This window comes from Electrona antarctica (genome assembly GCF_951216825.1).
Source record: "Electrona antarctica genome assembly, chromosome: 16".
Classification (NCBI taxonomy): domain Eukaryota; kingdom Metazoa; phylum Chordata; class Actinopteri; order Myctophiformes; family Myctophidae; genus Electrona; species Electrona antarctica.
Genome location: NC_136797.1, coordinates 6,872,375 through 6,894,467, shown reverse-complemented (window position 1 = coordinate 6,894,467; position 22,093 = coordinate 6,872,375). Strand labels below are relative to the sequence as shown.

At 43.5% G+C, this 22,093-nt stretch overlaps 1 protein-coding gene across 2 annotated transcripts; it reads left to right on the top strand.

The window, feature by feature from the left end:
* Positions 1-9,294: 9,294 nt before the first annotated feature.
* Positions 9,295-20,766, top strand: LOC306939905 (dual specificity protein phosphatase 26-like). 2 transcript variants are annotated; one of them, XM_079524709.1, is made up of 4 exons: positions 9,295-9,401; positions 10,955-11,280; positions 12,991-13,202; positions 20,498-20,766. In XM_079524709.1, the coding sequence occupies exons 2-4, from the start codon at positions 10,958-10,960 to the stop codon at positions 20,701-20,703; spliced, it is 741 nt and encodes a 246-aa protein (XP_079380835.1). In that variant the 5' UTR covers positions 9,295-9,401; positions 10,955-10,957; the 3' UTR covers positions 20,704-20,766. The 2 variants fall into 2 exon arrangements, with proteins under 2 accessions (XP_079380835.1, XP_079380836.1); XM_079524710.1 differs by having other exon boundaries at positions 9,323-9,401; positions 10,958-11,280.
* Positions 20,767-22,093: the final 1,327 nt, after the last annotated feature.

Below are 22,093 nucleotides of genomic sequence, written 5' to 3'. Positions count from 1 at the left end.
CAACCACCCTAAGGACTACTAACCAGTATATACCCTCTATACAACCACCCTAAGGACTACTAACCAGTATATACCCTCTATACAACCACCCTAAGGACTACTAACCAGTATATACCCTCTATACAACCACCCTGAGGACTACTAACCAGTATATACCCTCTATACAACCACCCTAAGGACTACTAACCAGTATATACCCTCTATACAACCACCCTAAGGACTACTAACCAGTATATACCCTCTATACAACCACCCTGAGGACTACTAACCAGTATATACCCTCTATACAACCACCCTAAGGACTACTAACCAGTATATACCCTCTATACAACCACCCTGAGGACTACTAACCAGTATATACCCTCTATACAACCACCCTAAGGACTACTAACCAGTATATACCCTCTATACAACCACCCTGAGGACTACTAACCAGTATATACCCTCTATACAACCACCCTGAGGACTACTAACCAGTATATACCCTCTATACAACCACCCTGAGGACTACTAACCAGTATATACCCTCTATACAACCACCCTAAGGACTACTAACCAGTATATACCCTCTATACAACCACCCTGAGGACTACTAACCAGTATATACCCTCTATACAACCACCCTGAGGACTACTAACCAGTATATACCCTCTATACAACCACCCTGAGGACTACTAACCAGTATATACCCTCTATACAACCACCCTGAGGACTACTAACCAGTATATACCCTCTATACAACCACCCTAAGGACTACTAACCAGTATATACCCTCTATACAACCACCCTGAGGACTACTAACCAGTATATACCCTCTATACAACCACCCTGAGGACTACTAACCAGTATATACCCTCTATACAACCACCCTGAGGACTACTAACCAGTATATACCCTCTATACAACCACCCTGAGGACTACTAACCAGTATATATCCTCTATACAACCACCCTAAGGACTACTAACCAGTATATACCCTCTATACAACCACCCTGAGGACTACTAACCAGTATATACCCTCTATACAACCACCCTGAGGACTACTAACCAGTATATACCCTCTATACAACCACCCTGAGGACTACTAACCAGTATATACCCTCTATACAACCACCCTGAGGACTACTAACCAGTATATACCCTCTATACAACCACCCTGAGGACTACTAACCAGTATATACCCTCTATACAACCACCCTGAGGACTACTAACCAGTATATACCCTCTATACAACCACCCTGAGGACTACTAACCAGTATATACCCTCTATACAACCACCCTGAGGACTACTAACCAGTATATACCCTCTATACAACCACCCTAAGGACTACTAACCAGTATATACCCTCTATACAACCACCCTGAGGACTACTAACCAGTATATACCCTCTATACAACCACCCTGAGGACTACTAACCAGTATATACCCTCTATACAACCACCCTGAGGACTACTAACCAGTATATACCCTCTATACAACCACCCTGAGGACTACTAACCAGTATATACCCTCTATACAACCACCCTAAGGACTACTAACCAGGCCAGTATATATATATACCCTCTATACAACCACCCTAAGGACTACTAACCAGTATATACCCTCTATACAACCACCCTGAGGACTACTAACCAGTATATACCCTCTATACAACCACCCTAAGGACTACTAACCAGTATATACCCTCTATACAACCACCCTAAGGACTACTAACCAGTATATACCCTCTATACAACCACCCTGAGGACTACTAACCAGTATATACCCTCTATACAACCACCCTAAGGACTACTAACCAGTATATACCCTCTATACAACCACCCTGAGGACTACTAACCAGTATATACCCTCTATACAACCACCCTAAGGACTACTAACCAGTATATACCCTCTATACAACCACCCTGAGGACTACTAACCAGGCCCGTATATATCTATACCCTCTATACAACCACCCTGAGGACTACTAACCAGGCCAGTATATATCTATACCCTCTATACAACCACCCTGAGGACTACTAACCAGGCCAGTATATATCTATACCCTCTATACAACCACCCTGAGGACTACTAACCAGGCCAGTATATATCTATACCCTCTATACAACCACCCTGAGGACTACTAACCAGGCCAGTATATATCTATACCCTCTATACAACCACCCTGAGGACTACTAACCAGGCCAGTATATATCTATACCCTCTATACAACCACCCTGAGGACTACTAACCAGGCCAGTATATATCTATACCCTCTATACAACCACCCTGAGGACTACTAACCAGGCCAGTATATATCTATACCCTCTATACAACCACCCTGAGGACTACTAACCAGTATATACCCTCTATACAACCACCCTGAGGACTACTAACCAGGCCAGTATATATCTATACCCTCTATACAACCACCCTGAGGACTACTAACCAGGCCAGTATATATCTATACCCTCTATACAACCACCCTGAGGACTACTAACCAGGCCAGTATATATCTATACCCTCTATACAACCACCCTGAGGACTACTAACCAGGCCAGTATATATCTATACCCTCTATACAACCACCCTAAGGACTACTAACCAGGCCAGTATATATCTATACCCTCTATACAACCACCCTGAGGACTACTAACCAGGCCCGTATATATCTATACCCTCTATACAACCACCCTAAGGACTACTAACCAGGCCAGTATATATCTATACCCTCTATACAACCACCCTGAGGACTACTAACCAGTATATACCCTCTATACAACCACCCTAAGGACTACTAACCAGTATATACCCTCTATACAACCACCCTGAGGACTACTAACCAGGCCAGTATATATCTATACCCTCTATACAACCACCCTAAGGACTACTAACCAGTATATACCCTCTATACAACCACCCTGAGGACTACTAACCAGGCCAGTATATATCTATACCCTCTATACAACCACCCTGAGGACTACTAACCAGGCCAGTATATATCTATACCCTCTATACAACCACCCTGAGGACTACTAACCAGGCCAGTATATATCTATACCCTCTATACAACCACCCTGAGGACTACTAACCAGGCCAGTATATATCTATACCCTCTATACAACCACCCTGAGGACTACTAACCAGGCCAGTATATATCTATACCCTCTATACAACCACCCTGAGGACTACTAACCAGGCCAGTATATATCTATACCCTCTATACAACCACCCTAAGGACTACTAACCAGTATATACCCTCTATACAACCACCCTGAGGACTACTAACCAGGCCAGTATATATCTATACCCCCTCTATACAACCACCCTAAGGACTACTAACCAGGCCAGTATATATCTATACCCTCTATACAACCACCCTAAGGACTACTAACCAGGCCAGTATATATCTATACCCTCTATACAACCACCCTGAGGACTACTAACCAGGCCAGTATATATCTATACCCTCTATACAACCACCCTAAGGACTACTAACCAGGCCAGTATATATCTATACCCTCTATACAACCACCCTGAGGACTACTAACCAGGCCAGTATATATCTATACCCTCTATACAACCACCCTGAGGACTACTAACCAGGCCAGTATATATCTATACCCTCTATACAACCACCCTGAGGACTACTAACCAGGCCAGTATATATCTATACCCTCTATACAACCACCCTAAGGACTACTAACCAGGCCAGTATATATCTATACCCTCTATACAACCACCCTGAGGACTACTAACCAGGCCAGTATATATCTATACCCTCTATACAACCACCCTGAGGACTACTAACCAGGCCAGTATATATCTATACCCTCTATACAACCACCCTAAGGACTACTAACCAGGCCAGTATATATATATACCCTCTATACAACCACCCTAAGGACTACTAACCAGTATATACCCTCTATACAACCACCCTAAGGACTACTAACCAGGCCAGTATATATCTATACCCTCTATACAACCACCCTGAGGACTACTAACCAGGCCAGTATATATCTATACCCTCTATACAACCACCCTAAGGACTACTAACCAGGCCAGTATATATCTATACCCTCTATACAACCACCCTAAGGACTACTAACCAGGCCAGTATATATCTATACCCTCTATACAACCACCCTAAGGACTACTAACCAGGCCAGTATATATCTATACCCTCTATACAACCACCCTAAGGACTACTAACCAGGCCAGTATATATATATACCCTCTATACAACCACCCTAAGGACTACTAACCAGGCCAGTATATATATACCCTCTATACAACCACCCTGAGGACTACTAACCAGGCCAGTATATATATATACCCTCTATACAACCACCCTAAGGACTACTAACCAGGCCAGTATATATATATACCCTCTATACAACCACCCTGAGGACTACTAACCAGGCCAGTATATATATATACCCTCTATACAACCACCCTAAGGACTACTAACCAGGCCAGTATATATCTATACCCTCTATACAACCACCCTGAGGACTACTAACCAGGCCAGTATATATCTATACCCTCTTACAACCACCCTGAGGACTACTAACCAGGCCTGTAAATATCTATACCCTCTATACAACCACCCTGAGGACTACTAACCAGGCCAGTATATATCTATACCCTCTATACAACCACCCTGAGGACTACTAACCAGGCCAGTATATATATATATACCCTCTATACAACCACCCTGAGGACTACTAACCAGGCCAGTATATATATATATATACCCTCTATACAACCACCCTGAGGACTACTAACCAGGCCAGTATATATCTATACCCTCTATACAACCACCCTAAGGACTACTAACCAGTATATACCCTCTATACAACCACCCTAAGGACTACTAACCAGGCCAGTATATATCTATACCCTCTATACAACCACCCTGAGGACTACTAACCAGGCCCGTATATATCTATACCCTCTATACAACCACCCTGAGGACTACTAACCAGGCCAGTATATATCTATACCCTCTATACAACCACCCTAAGGACTACTAACCAGGCCAGTATATATCTATACCCTCTATACAACCACCCTAAGGACTACTAACCAGGCCAGTATATATCTATACCCTCTATACAACCACCCTGAGGACTACTAACCAGGCCAGTATATATCTATACCCTCTATACAACCACCCTGAGGACTACTAACCAGGCCAGTATATATCTATACCCTCTATACAACCACCCTAAGGACTACTAACCAGGCCAGTATATATCTATACCCTCTATACAACCACCCTGAGGACTACTAACCAGGCCAGTATATATCTATACCCTCTATACAACCACCCTGAGGACTACTAACCAGTATATACCCTCTATACAACCACCCTAAGGACTACTAACCAGTATATACCCTCTATACAACCACCCTGAGGACTACTAACCAGGCCAGTATATATCTATACCCTCTATACAACCACCCTGAGGACTACTAACCAGTATATACCCTCTATACAACCACCCTAAGGACTACTAACCAGTATATACCCTCTATACAACCACCCTGAGGACTACTAACCAGGCCAGTATATATCTATACCCTCTATACAACCACCCTAAGGACTACTAACCAGGCCAGTATATATATATACCCTCTATACAACCACCCTGAGGACTACTAACCAGGCCAGTATATATCTATACCCTCTATACAACCACCCTGAGGACTACTAACCAGGCCAGTATATATCTATACCCTCTATACAACCACCCTGAGGACTACTAACCAGGCCAGTATATATCTATACCCTCTATACAACCACCCTGAGGACTACTAACCAGGCCAGTATATATCTATACCCTCTATACAACCACCCTGAGGACTACTAACCAGGCCAGTATATATCTATACCCTCTATACAACCACCCTGAGGACTACTAACCAGGCCAGTATATATCTATACCCTCTATACAACCACCCTGAGGACTACTAACCAGGCCAGTATATATCTATACCCTCTATACAACCACCCTGAGGACTACTAACCAGTATATACCCTCTATACAACCACCCTAAGGACTACTAACCAGTATATACCCTCTATACAACCACCCTGAGGACTACTAACCAGGCCAGTATATATCTATACCCTCTATACAACCACCCTAAGGACTACTAACCAGGCCAGTATATATCTATACCCTCTATACAACCACCCTGAGGACTACTAACCAGGCCAGTATATATATATACCCTCTATACAACCACCCTGAGGACTACTAACCAGGCCAGTATATATCTATACCCTCTATACAACCACCCTGAGGACTACTAACCAGGCCAGTATATATCTATACCCTCTATACAACCACCCTGAGGACTACTAACCAGGCCCGTGCAGTGTTAGAGAGGCAGGGGCTGAAATCCCATAAGAGGGCACTTTTGGCCTAAAATAGCAGATCTACAAGCTCACAACGCGTCGCGCTGCGACGCGTTGAGAGCTTGTAGATCAGCTATTTTCGGGCGCAACCATGCACTCTTTATCTACTGGAGATGCGGTTGTACGGCATGGATTTCGAAACAAATTAGTTCAGGAGACTCAGCCGAATTCCTGCATCTGAGTGGACGTAGATCTGACATAGATCATGCTTGATGTGCTTGAGGTGCTGGTGCTACTGTCCGTCTTTGTCCCTATAACTATCAAGTCTGTCTGAAAGACCTTGTTCCGTGTTGCCCGTCCAGTTCCGGAAGGGTGTCTTCGGCTTTCAGCTCGGAAGCGGCAGGCTTTTCTCTGCCCGCTCTGCCTCCACTGAGGGTTCAGGGCGGTCGGTCGCCGCATAACGCTCCTCCACCTCTTCTGCCTCGTCCACCTCCTCCATTTAGCTCTGAGTACAGACCAGGTGTGGTCCACACCTGGTCTGTATTCAGATCTAAATGGAGCTGCTACCTTTTTAAACACATTTGAAATCTGAGGCTTTTTGTATGCTATTTTAAAATAGTTTGGGGCGAAAATAATTGTCCCAGACGTGACTGCAAAATCTTGAAAGATGGATTTGTTTCAAAATGCTTTATACCATTGCCAATATATACACCGTTACAACGTGACAGCTCTGTTTAACACAATTAATGCTGTACCCCCCTCCAACTACATACTTTCCCCATTTTTTTCTTAAAATCGTTTTTTACTATGTTTTGACACTTAACAAACATCTGTTTTCTTACGCCAAAAAAAAGCTCCTTTGAATTGAATTTGGAGGGAAGCTCTATACTCTGTCCAGAACAAACAGCAGGGTTTGGCTGACGTGAACACAAAAACCACCAAATCAGTTGAGCTGATCCTGAGAGCAACGGAAATCAGCTCTCAGGAACAGCTCAACTGATTTGGTCGTGTGTGTGATGTCTTCTGTACCACCCTACTTTGTATAATTCCTCCCCCTCTTCCGTCTTCAGTTCCAAATTTGCATTTCTTTTTTTTTTATTACAATTACCATAGTTGATTTTCCAATCTGTCATGGAATGGAAACAAGCCTGGGTTTATCTAAGCATCAGTATTATAATGACTAACTCCTCAAAGACCACTCGGGGGTCCCTGCAGGACCCCACCGTCCACAAACTCTTTTTTTCCCAGCCCAGCTGTCCAGATCATGAGGCTCGAGTTTGTGTTTCAGCATAGTGTGTGCCGTTTTTCATGATTTTCGACGATTAAAATCACATTAAAAACTATTAAAAACATAATTTCTTTATTAAAAACTACATTTATTTTATCATCAAAAATCATGAAAAACGACATACTATAGTATGCAGTGTCTCTACTCACTCTCTCTCTCTCTCTCTCCTTTGCTCACTCAAATAATCGCCACCCCGTGGCTGCATTTGGAACTGAATGCATGACTTAAGTGAGTGAAATAAGTGAGTGAAATGAAAAATAGCTGCATGAAATGCGACAAAATCAAATGTCAACAACTAATCATGAAAAACGACATACGTTGATTGATGATTGACATATGCATACTATATATAGTATGTCGTTTTCCATGATTTTCCATGATACAAAAATGATTTGTGATAAATTGATTGATTGATTATTGTAGCCTATTTGTTTTGCAGAGTGGGTACAAAAACTGCTGATGATAAATAAAACCAGAAAAAAAACCCACCTGTTTACATCAGGGTCCTCCATTTTCAATTCATCAAAAGGTGAAAAGCTCTCAGTCTAAGTGGTACTTAAAGGACCACTTCACCTTTTTCAATTTATATTCATATAATCCTCACTGTAATAATCATGATAACATTTTCTTCTATACTGTGTCTCATAGTGGGCAGTTTAGAAACCCGACCACCAGTGACATCATCATTAGGTTTTTTTAATACGATTTTTTTTACAAAAATGTTTAGATTTGTATTATCGTGAGAACGATATAGCTTCCATGTTTGCATTGCAACTTTTCAGGACTAGAAAGCCTGCAGTTTCTATTAGCTTGTATTCCCCATCTATGATGTCACTGGTGGACGTGTTTCTGAACTGCCCACAGCCCTCCCATGAGACACATGGCTCCATCTGGCCACCCTTATCCCTAAACTTATTTGCCATTTTTTACTATTTTGAAAAACATTTTAAAAAAAAGTTCAACTAGCCGATCTACATCGAGACATTGTGAGCTTGTAGATCGGCTATTTGAACTATTTTAAAAGTTTTTTTTTTTTTAAATAGTAAAACATGGAAAAATCAGTTTAGGGATATAAAGGGTTAAGGGGTGGTGCAAGATATATCCCATAGACTGGGTAGAAAAAAATGCGCAATGTTTTCATGATTATTAGTGAGGATAGGTTGAAAAGTGGTGAAGTGGTCCTTTAATTTCGACCCCATTCTCCCTAAGCCATCATGATCTGCATGGGGACCGCGAACCCCAGTTTAGGAACCACGGCTAGTATAGCTTAACCTGACTCCGCCAGATGGGGCAGCAGAGAGTACACTGGGTTCCCAGTGTACTCTCTGCTGCCCCATCTGGCGGAGTCAGGTTAAGTATAGCTACGTACAGAACAGCAACCATCCAGCATGTTGATCCTATAATAATAATCACTATATCCACCGCCTGGAAATTGGAATCATATCATTTATCATGGCCGCTCATGCTCGCCCAGCTGTAGCAGATGATCGGGAGAGCGCGTCGCAAAGGGGAATAAAGGGAAATATAGCCTACAAGCCAAGGCTATATCAATAAAAGACGGATAGGGGAAAAAAACGAGCATATATAGTCCACGTTAAATCGCCGACCCGGCCGTCGCAGCGTTTTAAAACGTTTTAAAGCGCAAGGCTTCCAACATTTCGATATATTCTTGTTTTATTATTATATTTAGGGTAGCCTGCCTACCCTAAATGAGTGTGAAACAATAACATCCAAAACGGTGGAGGAGCGCAACATTTCTAAAGGTAGGCGTTTCTGTTCCATAACTCCAAGATATGCCTCTAGGCTGTTCTGTCCAAACATGATCCCCATTTGGTGGTGAATTGTGTAAACATGTTGCTTTTATTTTGTTCCCCTCAGACTGTGCCGTAGTCAGTTGCTGTTGCCTGTGTGTGAGTGTGTGTGCGCGCGCGCGTGTGCGTGCGTGCGAGCGACTAGTGTTTTCTTGCAGTGTTTCTAGAATCCAGATTGTATGAGTGAGTGAAATGATAGTCTATATTAATATTTGGCTCATTTCGCTCCTTATATGCCACCAAAATGCGGAACGCCCTACCAACAGTCATTAAGACATGCGAATCCATCCCTTGACTCCTTAAAAACCGCTCTCAAACGGCACCTAGACGGCTGCAATTCGAAACTGGCCCCCGTAAAATTAGAATCACCCACCCACCCCTTTTTCCCCTCACTGTATAGCCTACTGTATGTTTTTTTTCTTCACTTTTTACCTCCTCTATGATGATTTTCCTGTTTTTGGCTATATACTGTAGAAGTGTATATTTTTGTCTCTAAATGTTATGATGAATTGAACATGGTGCATGATGGTGGACCCTATTGTAAACAAGTGTAATGCTTTATGGTGTCGTCCACAGTTAACAGTTTTGTATTGAGTTGTGCTTGAAATGTACTGTAATTCTCGTTAATAAATACTTCAATCAATCAATCGAATCAATCAAAAGGCTACTGGTATTAGAAAAATCGGATCTGTCTGAAGTGAGTGGTGCAACAGCGCCCCCTGTTGGTACCCTACAGGGGCACATTGGAGTGGCTGCAACATGGTTGCACCACTCAAAAAGAATGTGCTCTACAAAAAGAGCACAGCTCTGCACCAGGTCAGGTAGGTTATTGTTGACCAGCAATGGTCGAAATTCGCCAGTCAGGATTTGATATGAAATATGGGACAGATAGATATAATCTGTACCAAGAAATGCATTTTACAAATCATCTTGGCACAACAAAAGGCTTATGTGAAAAATGCAGGGCAGAGGTTTTTCCTTGGCCTCTACGTCGTGCGTGCAAAGTGTGATGGTCCAGTTACAGCCTGTGCCGCGGCGCCGCCATAAGGCAATTTTGAAAGATATAGGGTGGCATTTCTTCCTTGGCATTGGGAATGTGCTCGCAAAGTTTCACTATACAGTACAATCACACGCTCCTGCAACTTTACCGAAATATAATCCCAAAGTCGCTCATAACATAATGGAATAAACTAGACATTTTTAAATCTCAATTTAAGACTCACCTCTTCACTCTTGCTTTTAGTTGAGTTTTAATATCTGCGTTCCTACTCTGTCCTGACTGATTTGCTGCATGTTGTGTTTTTATTTTCTTCTATGTTTTTATACTTTTATTTTGTTCTTTGCCATTGTTCTATCATTTTAACTACTTGGTTGTGTTTTATTGTATTCTATTTTTGTGTTCTGCCCTGTGAAGCACTTTGAGCTGCATTTATGTATGAAAGGTGCTATATAAATAAAGTTTATTATTATTATTATAACAGTAACACTGTTTTCTTGCTCTCTAGAAGATGGCGTTCATGTCGCGGTTCTCACGCTCCAGGAGCAGCTCCCGGTCTCCCAGCCGGAGGGAGGCCGGAGCGGAGCGGTCCTCCACTCCCTCTCCCAGCCGGAGGGAGGCCGGAGCGGAGCGCTCCTCCACCCTGTCTCCCAGCCGGAGGGAGGCCGGAGCACAGCGCTCCTCCACTCCGTCTCCCAGCCGGAGGGAGGCTGCAGCGGCGAGGGAGCGAGTCTCTACTCTGTCCGTGGCGGAGCTCGAGAGGCTGCTGTACACCGGCAAGACAGCCTGCAACCACGCGGACCAAGTGTGGCCCAGGCTCTACATTGGAGACCAGTGAGTGGCCCTGCCCTTACAACCCATTCTGGGCGGGAACCCCTTTTGATGTTTTAAGGATTATGTTATACTTTAGATCTAGGTCTGCTATTTTTGAAAAATCGTGAAAATGTGCCTCAAATCATTGAATATCTATTCTTTCAGAGTGAAAGTTTTTAACTCAAATCTTTGCTTCTGGGCAGGGGGGGGGGGGGGGGGGGGGGTTCCTGGAAGAACATATTTTCAGATGGGGGTCGGCGGCCAAATACACCACTGATACAGAAACATAGGTTTTTCAGAAAACGGTTAGGATTTAGAAGCCATTTTTTAGGATCGGCCTCAGGTCTAAATGGGTTAACGTCCCTCGGGTGCAGGAAACCTCACAAAGTCCAAAACTGTTACTTTTCAGGATAGAAATCACATCCGTGTGAAGTGAGGGGCGCTCTTAGACATCATATCGTACACGTACATCATCATGACGTAACATGTCTATTTGCTCAGACACATATGACGTAAAATTCTCCATTCATTGTCAATCGGAATTTAATCTTTGTGTAGGACAAAAATAGCCGATTTGCTCGTCCACATATGACAAATTCTCCATTCATTGTCAACGGGAATTTAATGTTTGTGTAAGAAGAAAATCTACACTAATAGCTGAATATAAGAGGGGCTAGCACCCCTCAAAAAAAGCAAAAGTATCATGCTCAACAGCTTGCAGATCTACCACATTTGATGGCAATTTGTGTGATGCTGTATGATCAAGTAGGGCGTCTACTGTCAAGTCAATTGTATTTCTAGAACACATTTAAAAACAACCAAGGTTGACCAAAGTGCTGGACAGCATAAAACAAAACATATACAGTAGAAGAATACACACACAAATACAGTAGAATTACAGAAGGATAAAACAATAAGAAATGGGAGAAGACGGCAACACATTATATAAAAGGGGTAATCTATACAAGCTCATCACAACTGTGTCTAGATATGTTCTGTTAAAGCAGCTTTTGTTGTGGCATATTTTATTTGCAAAGCTTGGGAGAGAAGACGGAACATGTACTGTATGTGTTGAGAATTTCCTCTGGCTATGCAAAATGTCAGCCTCTGGTGGACAATACCATTCACAATTCCCCTTCCCTGTAACACCTCACAGGTGTCTGCCATCAGCATTCTGGGCTGTTCAGGAGTGCTCCCCTACAAACACACACTCACTCCAGTCCACACACAGTTCACTCACACAGTTCTCCACTCCAGACCCAAGCCATGCGTCAATGACCAATTTGATGTCATCTCCTTAACTGGAGAACTTTTGGGTGGTCAGCAAGCTAACAGAACAACAAACAAAATGGTAAATGTTGCATTTTTATAGCACCTTTATCCAAGGCGCTTTACATAGATTGTGCATTACATTCACCCATTCACACACACATTCATACACCGATGGCAGCGGAAACCATGCAAGGCACCAACCAGCACATCAGGAGCTATTTGGGGTTCAGTGTCTTGCTCAAGGACACTTCGACACTAACTCTGGGGGAGCCCGGGTTCGAACTGGCAACCATCCAGCCACTCTACCCCTGAGCCACTGCCGAAACAAACTTTCCAATATATGAATATACTGTAAACATGCTGTAAGCGTATAAAATGTATAAACACCATGAGGGTCATGAGCACTTTGTGTGCAGGAATACGAAAATAAAATAATCAATCAATCACGTTGTTTTGCAGGGAGATGGCGGCAGATCGCCGTGAGCTGATCAAGCTGGGCATCACCCACATCCTGAACTGTGCCCAGAGCAAGTGGCGCGGCGGGGCAGAGTACTACGCTGGCATGAACATCACCTACCAGGGCATCGAGGCCCACGACTCGCCCACCTTCGACATGAGCGTCAACTTCTACCCCGCCGCAGAGTTCATTCACAGGGCGCTCAGCAGCGGAGGTTGGTATACTTTGGGTTAAAATGCAATTTTATATAATTGCCATCCTAACCTTTTGATGTACTCACAGCAGTCGTGCGTGCGTGCGTGCGTGCGTGCGTGCGTGCGTGCGTGCGTGCGTGCGTGCGGGCGTGCATATTATTGATTCCATGAGGGAAATTCAGGCACCAGAGACAGCACAGCAGTACACAAATAAAATACAATAGGTACATAAGAGTGACATCACAATAAAGACACGCTTAAACTGATATTTGGGGCAGCGGTTGCCTAAGGGTTAGAGGAGCGCCCTTGTTGCCGAAAGGTTGCCGGTTCGATTCCCCGGACGGGCTGGAAAAATCTGGTGATTGTCATCACTCACCCAACACTGCTGAAGTGCCCTTGAGCAAGGCACGGAACCCCCAACTGCTCCAGTGGAGCTGCTTAGTGGCCAACAGTATAAGACTGTGGTGGTACTGGTCAGCTCCCAGGTTTTAATGTGTGTGTCTGTCTGTGTGTCAATATGTGCAGGGCGTTGCTGAAAATGAGCACTTGTGCTCAGCTACTACCCTGGGTAAATAAAGGATTAAAAGAAATATATATATTAATAAAAGTTTAGGTGTAGGCTATATAAGAGCCAATCAAATCATTGTGTTTGTTTTCAGACAAAGCGGGGCATAGGAGGGGCTTAACGAGCCCTCAGAAATCCAGCCTCATCTTGGGGTAAAAAGGAATAAGTCCACCCTCTTGCTAACTCCGCTCTTCAATCTGTGCGAGCGTGCATTTTATTCTTATGTGAATTTGAGGGATGAGGATATGATATCCCTGGCCTATCATCATATTTCATAAGGATATACCGACCGTATACAGATCGATAAGCCACACAAATGCTGTACAGTATCTTTTTACCATTGATTGTTGTTGTTGTTTTACGTCTAGATGTTAGATGTAAATTAGGTCTGTGTGTGTGTTTTGTTTTTGTTCCCTAGACTACATGGTCTTGAGTTGCTAAGGTAAAGCACATATACAATTAATTTAACATCATTAAAGTTATATACTGTAGGTTGTTCTCACACATGCTTTTTGTGGCTTCTAATGACTTAGCATTCCTTTCACGCATTGATGCATGAGATCGGCTATTTTCAACCCATTTTGGGGCGGGAACCCCTGTTGGTGTTTTAAGCATTATGTTATACTTTAGCTATTGAAAAATAGCTGATCTACAAGCTTATAGCGCGGCACCAAGTGCCGCCGCTAAGAGCTTGTAGGTCTGCTATTTTTGAAAAATCGTGAAAATGTGGCGCAAATCTTTGAATATATCTTTCAGAGCCAAAGTTTTTACCTCAAATCTTTGCTTCTTGGGGAGGGTCCCTGGAACAACATGTTTGCAGATGGGGGTTGGCGGCCAATTACATATCATTTTGGGGCTCCTTTACATGAAAATGTTTGAGAACGACTGACAGAACCATAGGGTTTTTCAGAAAACTGTCAGTACTCAGTATTTAGACATTAGAATCGTTCCCAGGTCAAAATGGGTTAAGTGTAACTTTGTAGGGCCATGACATAAGCCCTGTTTATGTCATGTCATGTCTAACAGTTTGAACTTTTAAAACTGTGTTCCTATCAGCCTTCTCCCATGTAGGGAACAGCAGTTGCCACAGACAGAGTGGCATTAGTCTGAGGTTTTAGTTTTCCCATAGAAATGGGATCCCATTGAAGTTCTCCCAGAGATATTTCTGAAAATATTCACATTAATTATTTTAAGCCTGGAACCAAGCCATCCTGCAGGCTCCTGTTGAATCATAAAACATTTCATTCTGTGTCCAAAAATATTTGAAAACTGCAACATAAGGGGGCTATAGGCTATAATATAATTAAATATTCAAATGTTTGGAGTCAGAATCAAATGTTTTATGACTGATGGCAATCATGTGAGATAATCACAATTACTTGTGCATAATCTTCAGAATCATTTGCATTCATCTCTAAGAATTAATCGGCGGAGCAATTTTCAAAAATCGCGGAAATGGCAGATCAACATGAAGCTCTCAACGGGTTGCATCCTTCAAATAGCAGATCAACATGAGGTTCTCAACGGGTTGCATCCTTATAGCAGATCAACATGAAGCTCTCAACGGGTTGCATCCTTATAGCAGATCAACATGAGGTTCTCAACGGGTTGCATCCTTATAGCAGATCAACATGAAGCTCTCAACGGGTTGCATCCTTATAGCAGATCAACATGAAGCTCTCAACGGGTTGCATCCTTATAGCAGATCAACATGAAGCTCTCAACGGGTTGCATCCTTATAGCAGATCAACATGAGGTTCTCAACGGGTTGCATCCTTATAGCAGATCAACATGAGGTTCTCAACGGGTTGCATCCTTATAGCAGATCAACATGAGGTTCTCAACGGGTTGCATCCTTATAGCAGATCAACATGAAGCTCTCAACGGGTTGCATCCTTATAGCAGATCAACATGAAGCTCTCAACGGGTTGCATCCTTATAGCAGATCAACATGAGGCTCTCAATGGGTTGCATCCTTATAGCAGATCAACATGAAGCTCTCAACGGGTTGCATCCTTATAGCAGATCAACATGAAGCTCTCAACGGGTTGCATCCTTATAGCAGATCAACATGAGGTTCTCAACGGGTTGCATCCTTATAGCAGATCAACATGAGGTTCTCAACGGGTTGCATCCTTATAGCAGATCAACATGAAGCTCTCAACGGGTTGCATCCTTATAGCAGATCAACATGAAGCTCTCAACGGGTTGCATCCTTATAGCAGATCAACATGAAGCTCTCAACGGGTTGCATCCTTATAGCAGATCAACATGAGGTTCTCAACGGGTTGCATCCTTATAGCAGATCAACATGAAGCTCTCAACGGGTTGCATCCTTATAGCAGATCAACATGAAGCTCTCAACGGGTTGCATCTTTATAGCAGATCAACATGAGGTTCTCAACGGGTTGCATCCTTATAGCAGATCAACATGAGGTTCTCAACGGGTTGCATCCTTATAGCAGATCAACATGAAGCTCTCAATGGGTTGCATCCTTATAGCAGATCAACATGAGGTTCTCAACGGGTTGCATCCTTATAGCAGATCAACATGAAGCTCTCAACGGGTTGCATCCTTATAGCAGATCAACATGAAGCTCTCAATGGGTTGCATCCTTATAGCAGATCAACATGAGGTTCTCAACGGGTTGCATCCTTATAGCAGATCAACATGAGGTTCTCAACGGGTTGCATCCTTATAGCAGATCAACATGAGGTTCTCAACGGGTTGCATCCTTATAGCAGATCAACATGAGGTTCTCAACGGGTTGCATCCTTATAGCAGATCAACATGAGGTTCTCAACGGGTTGCATCCTTATAGCAGATCAACATGAAGCTCTCAACGGGTTGCATCCTTATAGCAGATCAACATGAGGTTCTCAACGGGTTGCATCCTTATAGCAGATCAACATGAAGCTCTCAACGGGTTGCATCCTTATAGCAGATCAACATGAGGTTCTCAACGGGTTGCATCCTTATAGCAGATCAACATGAGGTTCTCAACGGGTTGCATCCTTATAGCAGATCAACATGAGGTTCTCAACGGGTTGCATCCTTATAGCAGATCAACATGAGGCTCTCAACAGGTTGCATCCTTATAGCAGATCAACATGAGGTTCTCAACGGGTTGCATCCTTATAGCAGATCAACATGAGGTTCTCAACGGGTTGCATCCTTATAGCAGATCAACATGAAGCTCTCAACGGGTTGCATCCTTATAGCAGATCAACATGAAGCTCTCAATGGGTTGCATCCTTATAGCAGATCAACATGAAGCTCTCAACGGGTTGCATCCTTATAGCAGATCAACATGAAGCTCTCAACGGGTTGCATCCTTATAGCAGATCAACATGAAGCTCTCAACGGGTTGCATCCTTATAGCAGATCAACATGAAGCTCTCAATGGGTTGCATCCTTATAGCAGATCAACATGAGGCTCTCAACGGGTTGCATCCTTATAGCAGATCAACATGAGGTTCTCAACGGGTTGCATCCTTATAGCAGATCAACATGAGGTTCTCAACGGGTTGCATCCTTATAGCAGATCAACATGAGGTTCTCAATGGGTTGCATCCTTATAGCAGATCAACATGAGGTTCTCAACGGGTTGCATCCTTATAGCAGATCAACATGAAGCTCTCAACGGGTTGCATCCTTATAGCAGATCAACATGAGGTTCTCAACGGGTTGCATCCTTATAGCAGATCAACATGAAGCTCTCAACGGGTTGCATCCTTATAGCAGATCAACATGAGGTTCTCAACGGGTTGCATCCTTATAGCAGATCAACATGAAGCTCTCAACGGGTTGCATCCTTATAGCAGATCAACATGAAGCTCTCAACGGGTTGCATCCTTATAGCAGATCAACATGAAGCTCTCAACGGGTTGCATCCTTATAGCAGATCAACATGAAGCTCTCAACGGGTTGCATCCTTATAGCAGATCAACATGAAGCTCTCAACGGGTTGCATCCTTATAGCAGATCAACATGAGGTTCTCAACGGGTTGCATCCTTATAGCAGATCAACATGAGGTTCTCAACGGGTTGCATCCTTATAGCAGATCAACATGAAGCTCTCAACGGGTTGCATCCTTATAGCAGATCAACATGAGGTTCTCAACGGGTTGCATCCTTATAGCAGATCAACATGAAGCTCTCAACGGGTTGCATCCTTATAGCAGATCAACATGAAGCTCTCAACGGGTTGCATCCTTATAGCAGATCAACATGAGGTTCTCAACGGGTTGCATCCTTATAGCAGATCAACATGAAGCTCTCAACGGGTTGCATCCTTATAGCAGATCAACATGAGGCTCTCAACGGGTTGCATCCTTGGCACGTTGAGAACTTGTACTGTAAATTGGCCATTTCCACTTTTTTTGTGTGTATTTACGGTAGCTATTGTTATGAATTGTTATGGTTAAATAAGTGTTATATTCCGATACAGTATTCATTGTTATAAACAGGAGTCTTCATGTCTCTCTCCAGCCCGTTTATTAAACAGAAAGTGCATTTGCGCAGGTTGTGATATAATTGTATCTATAGGGATGTCCCGATACGAAAAAATAACTTATTTTGACGTCCACCGACCGGGAATACTGTTTATAGTTATCTAGTGTATATCTCGTGTTGTGTTTATAGCCGACTCCTCACTCAAATGTGAACTTGCAGTTTGGGCAACTCGAAAGCAAACTCCACATGCCCCAACATTTTATTTACCTGCCGTAGTGCCAACCCCTTTACCCCTGTGTGGGATCGGTGGTTAGACTGGCATATTTGCCGATACCGATATGAACCGATATGACCAAATAAGGGCCGATCCGATACTTTTCTGATACCGATACAGTATCGGGACATCTCTAATTGTATCCAATCTGGACAGAGAACTGGAAATTGGAAGTGTTGACACAAAGACATGAGCAGACAAAATTGGAACTGGAACGCTATAAAAAAAAGGGTACTCTCTCCTGATTGGCTGAAAATGTGTCACCTACCTGAAAATGCAATTTTTGTTTAACTGTTTTTTTGTTGCTGCTAGCTGTTAGCATAAATGTAGTTAAGCTGTGCCACCGCCTGCGTCCACTTTAAGAGGATCATTTTCATCCACACACTCACTGCAACCATTGGCTATCATTAGCATTAGCGCTGTAGCCCAATGCACACACTCACTGCAACCATTGGCTATCATTAGCATTAGCGCTGTAGCCCAATGCACACACTCACTGCAACCATTGGCTATCATTAGCATTAGCGCTGTAGCCCAATGCACACACTCACTGCAACCATTGGCTATCATTAGCATTAGCGCTGTAGCCCAATGCACACACTCACTGCAACCATTGGCTATCATTAGCATTAGCGCTGTAGCCCAATGCACACACTCACTGTAACCATTGGCTATCATTAGCATTAGCGCTGTAGCCCAATGCACACACTCACTGTAACCATTGGCTATCATTAGCATTAGCGCTGTAGCCCAATGCACACACTCACTGCAACCATTGGCTATCATTAGCATTAGCGCTGTAGCCCAATGCACACACTCACTGCAACCATTGGCTATCATTAGCATTAGCGCTGTAGCCCAATGCACACACTCACTGCAACCATTGGCTATCATTAGCATTAGCGCTGTAGCCCAATGCACACACTCACTGCAACCATTGGCTATCATTAGCATTAGCGCTGTAGCCCAATGCACACACTCACTGCAACCATTGGCTATCATTAGCATTAGCGCTGTAGCCCCATGCACACACTCACTGTAACCATTGGCTATCATTAGCATTAGCGCTGTAGCCCAATGCACACACTCACTGCAACCATTGGCTATCATTAGCGCACACTAGTTTACCTGTCGCCAGAAACGTTTACATGTCGAAGGGAGCGATGCGAGACAATGTCACAAATGACATCCGAACTTTGGATGGCTGACCATCACCAAGGACAGCTCTCCTAGATTCACGACTTATGGAGGTTTGAAAATCCTGCTGAACATACATTCTTTCAGAGCGAATGTTTTTAACTCAAATCTTTGCTTCTGGGAACTCTATATTTTCAGATGGGGGTCCGCAGCCACATACAGATAATTCTGGGGGTTCTTGACATGAAAAAGGTTGAGCACCACTGACATAGAAACCCTTTTTATTTTTAGAATCGGCCTCAGGTCTAAATGTGTAATGTGTAATTGATTAAAAAAAAGGCATTTATTTGGGGTGAACTACTCCTTTAAGTTCAAATGTTCAAAGACAAAAACACCCACCAAAAAACGTGAACTGCTAATCGCAATTATTTGTACTCTATGACAATTGTAACCTGACTCCGCCAGCTGGTGGCAGCAGTGAGTTCCTCCTCCTGCTCCCATCTGGTCTCTCTCGGGCAGAGACGATGCACTCCGGAACATTTCTGACCGGAGAGATATGCGGTCATACATGGCCGCTAGAGGCGGGATCAACGTTATATTGATGACGTATTGAAGCGCTGCCACAGTGCAAATGTAAACACAACCTAACGGGACTACAACTCGAAATGATTATGGAGATATCATCATTGTTGTCCCGCTGCTTCCGGTTCATCGTTTCTGCTTGAGAGAGCCCAGATGCAGGCATGGAGGAGGGAACTGGTGAACTCAACACTGCCGCAATCTGGCGGAGTCAGATTATGACAATTGAACAAAATCTAAAAAAATTCACAAAAATGTCAAATGTAACCCGTTCTCCCCTGTCTGCATATGTGCGTGCGTGAAGGTACTGTGCTGGTCCACTGTGCGGTGGGCGTCAGCCGCTCTGCCACCCTGGTGCTGGCCTACCTGATGATCTGCCAGAGCCTCACGCTGGTGGAGTCCATCAAGACGGTCAAGGGCCACCGAGGGGTCATCCCCAACAGGGGCTTCCTGCGCCAGCTCAACGGCCTGGACGCCGTCCTGAGGGACAGCCGGAAGACCTCGCCGTGAAGCAACAAACAACCCGTCTAAAAAAAGAAAAGGGGGCGTGAAAAAGAGGCCGTGAAACGCCTGTAGGCCATTTTGCGGTTTGTTTGTTTACCTGCTGTGTGTGTATGCAGGTTCAAAATGGCAGGAGGGTACAAAACATGGCCGGCTAATAAGCGACGCTGCAGCAGCTAATAAATACAATTTATAATTAGTGTGCATGTGTGTGATTTAGGTGAGCCCAGAGCCATTGGTGTGTCTAAATCTAATTCTAACATATCCATTATTAATAATAATAGCTGTGACTGTGCAGCATTATACATCAGGGTGTACTATAAGGTCAGCCTTATGCACCCTGCCAGGTTTTTACCCTGCTGTAATGTTTAACCTGAGTCAGAAAACAAAACTATACAAAACCAGCCTACAGGGTTTCATGCCCCCTTTCAGAAAACACCGGAGCATAAAGTACCACTGAAGCTACTGTCACACATGTGCGTCAGAAGCGTTGTAGTGCACGCGTGTGCACGCATAGATGTGACTGTAGACTAAATTCCTGCCGATACGTGGCAGGGAAACAATAGCATTTGGGTCAAATGTGCTTTAGGGTGACATAAGCAAAGCTTTAGGCTTCCCCAGAGCCTTAGATATAGACAGAGTTACGCAAACGTTCACTTCATGGGGCTTCAGTCCAATGGAGGCTCTCCTACATAGACTTCTATTGGTCACTTCATGGGGCTTCAGTCCAATGGAGGCTCTCCTACATAGACTTCTATTGGTCACTTCATGGGGCTTCAGTCCAATGGTGGCTCTCCTACATAGACTTCTATTGAGAATGGGGACAACCAACTGGGACATGTCCTGGAAGTAGGCAGAAATGCATTGGACTCAGGGCAACAGCCCAGCGTTAATGATCTTAAATCCCTTTATTTTAGATTGTTTTGTAGTAATAGTACAACATAAACATTAACGAGACTTTAGTTCTTACTGTACAATACTTTAAAACAGTTGTCATGTTGCACACATGCTTAAAATAGCTCTTGTTTGCGCCGCCCTCGTTGAAAACAATGTATTTCCAACTCCAGCTTGTCTCAGTTCAGGGCTGTATGAACAGCGCTCGAACACTCGGTTTCTGCCCCCTCTATATCGTAACTCTTCTATTAGATGGCTCTGGGTTACCCTAATGGCAGGTTAACAACAACACCCTGTATATATTCCAATGATGCTGAAATTGGGACAATCTGGGATATATGTTACTTGTAACATCATTCCAACATGTCACACCACCATATATATATATATACTGTATGTATTTCTCTATATATGGTTCTTCTTATTAACATCAGGATTCACACTGACCGATCAACAGATCAGTGTGACATGCCTGAGAGAAAAGCCAAGCATTTGTTGGTTGTTT

Excerpts from the sequence above, each read along its gene's own strand:
- LOC306939905 (XM_079524709.1), top strand. The coding sequence starts at position 10,958 with ATGGCGTTCATGTCGCGGTTCTCACGCTCCAGGAGCAGCTCCCGGTCT. Across the intron at positions 11,281-12,990 it reads AGGCTCTACATTGGAGACCA|GGAGATGGCGGCAGATCGCC; the intron begins GTGAGTGGCCCT and ends GTTGTTTTGCAG. Across the intron at positions 13,203-20,497 it reads CAGGGCGCTCAGCAGCGGAG|GTACTGTGCTGGTCCACTGT; the intron begins GTTGGTATACTT and ends GCGTGCGTGAAG.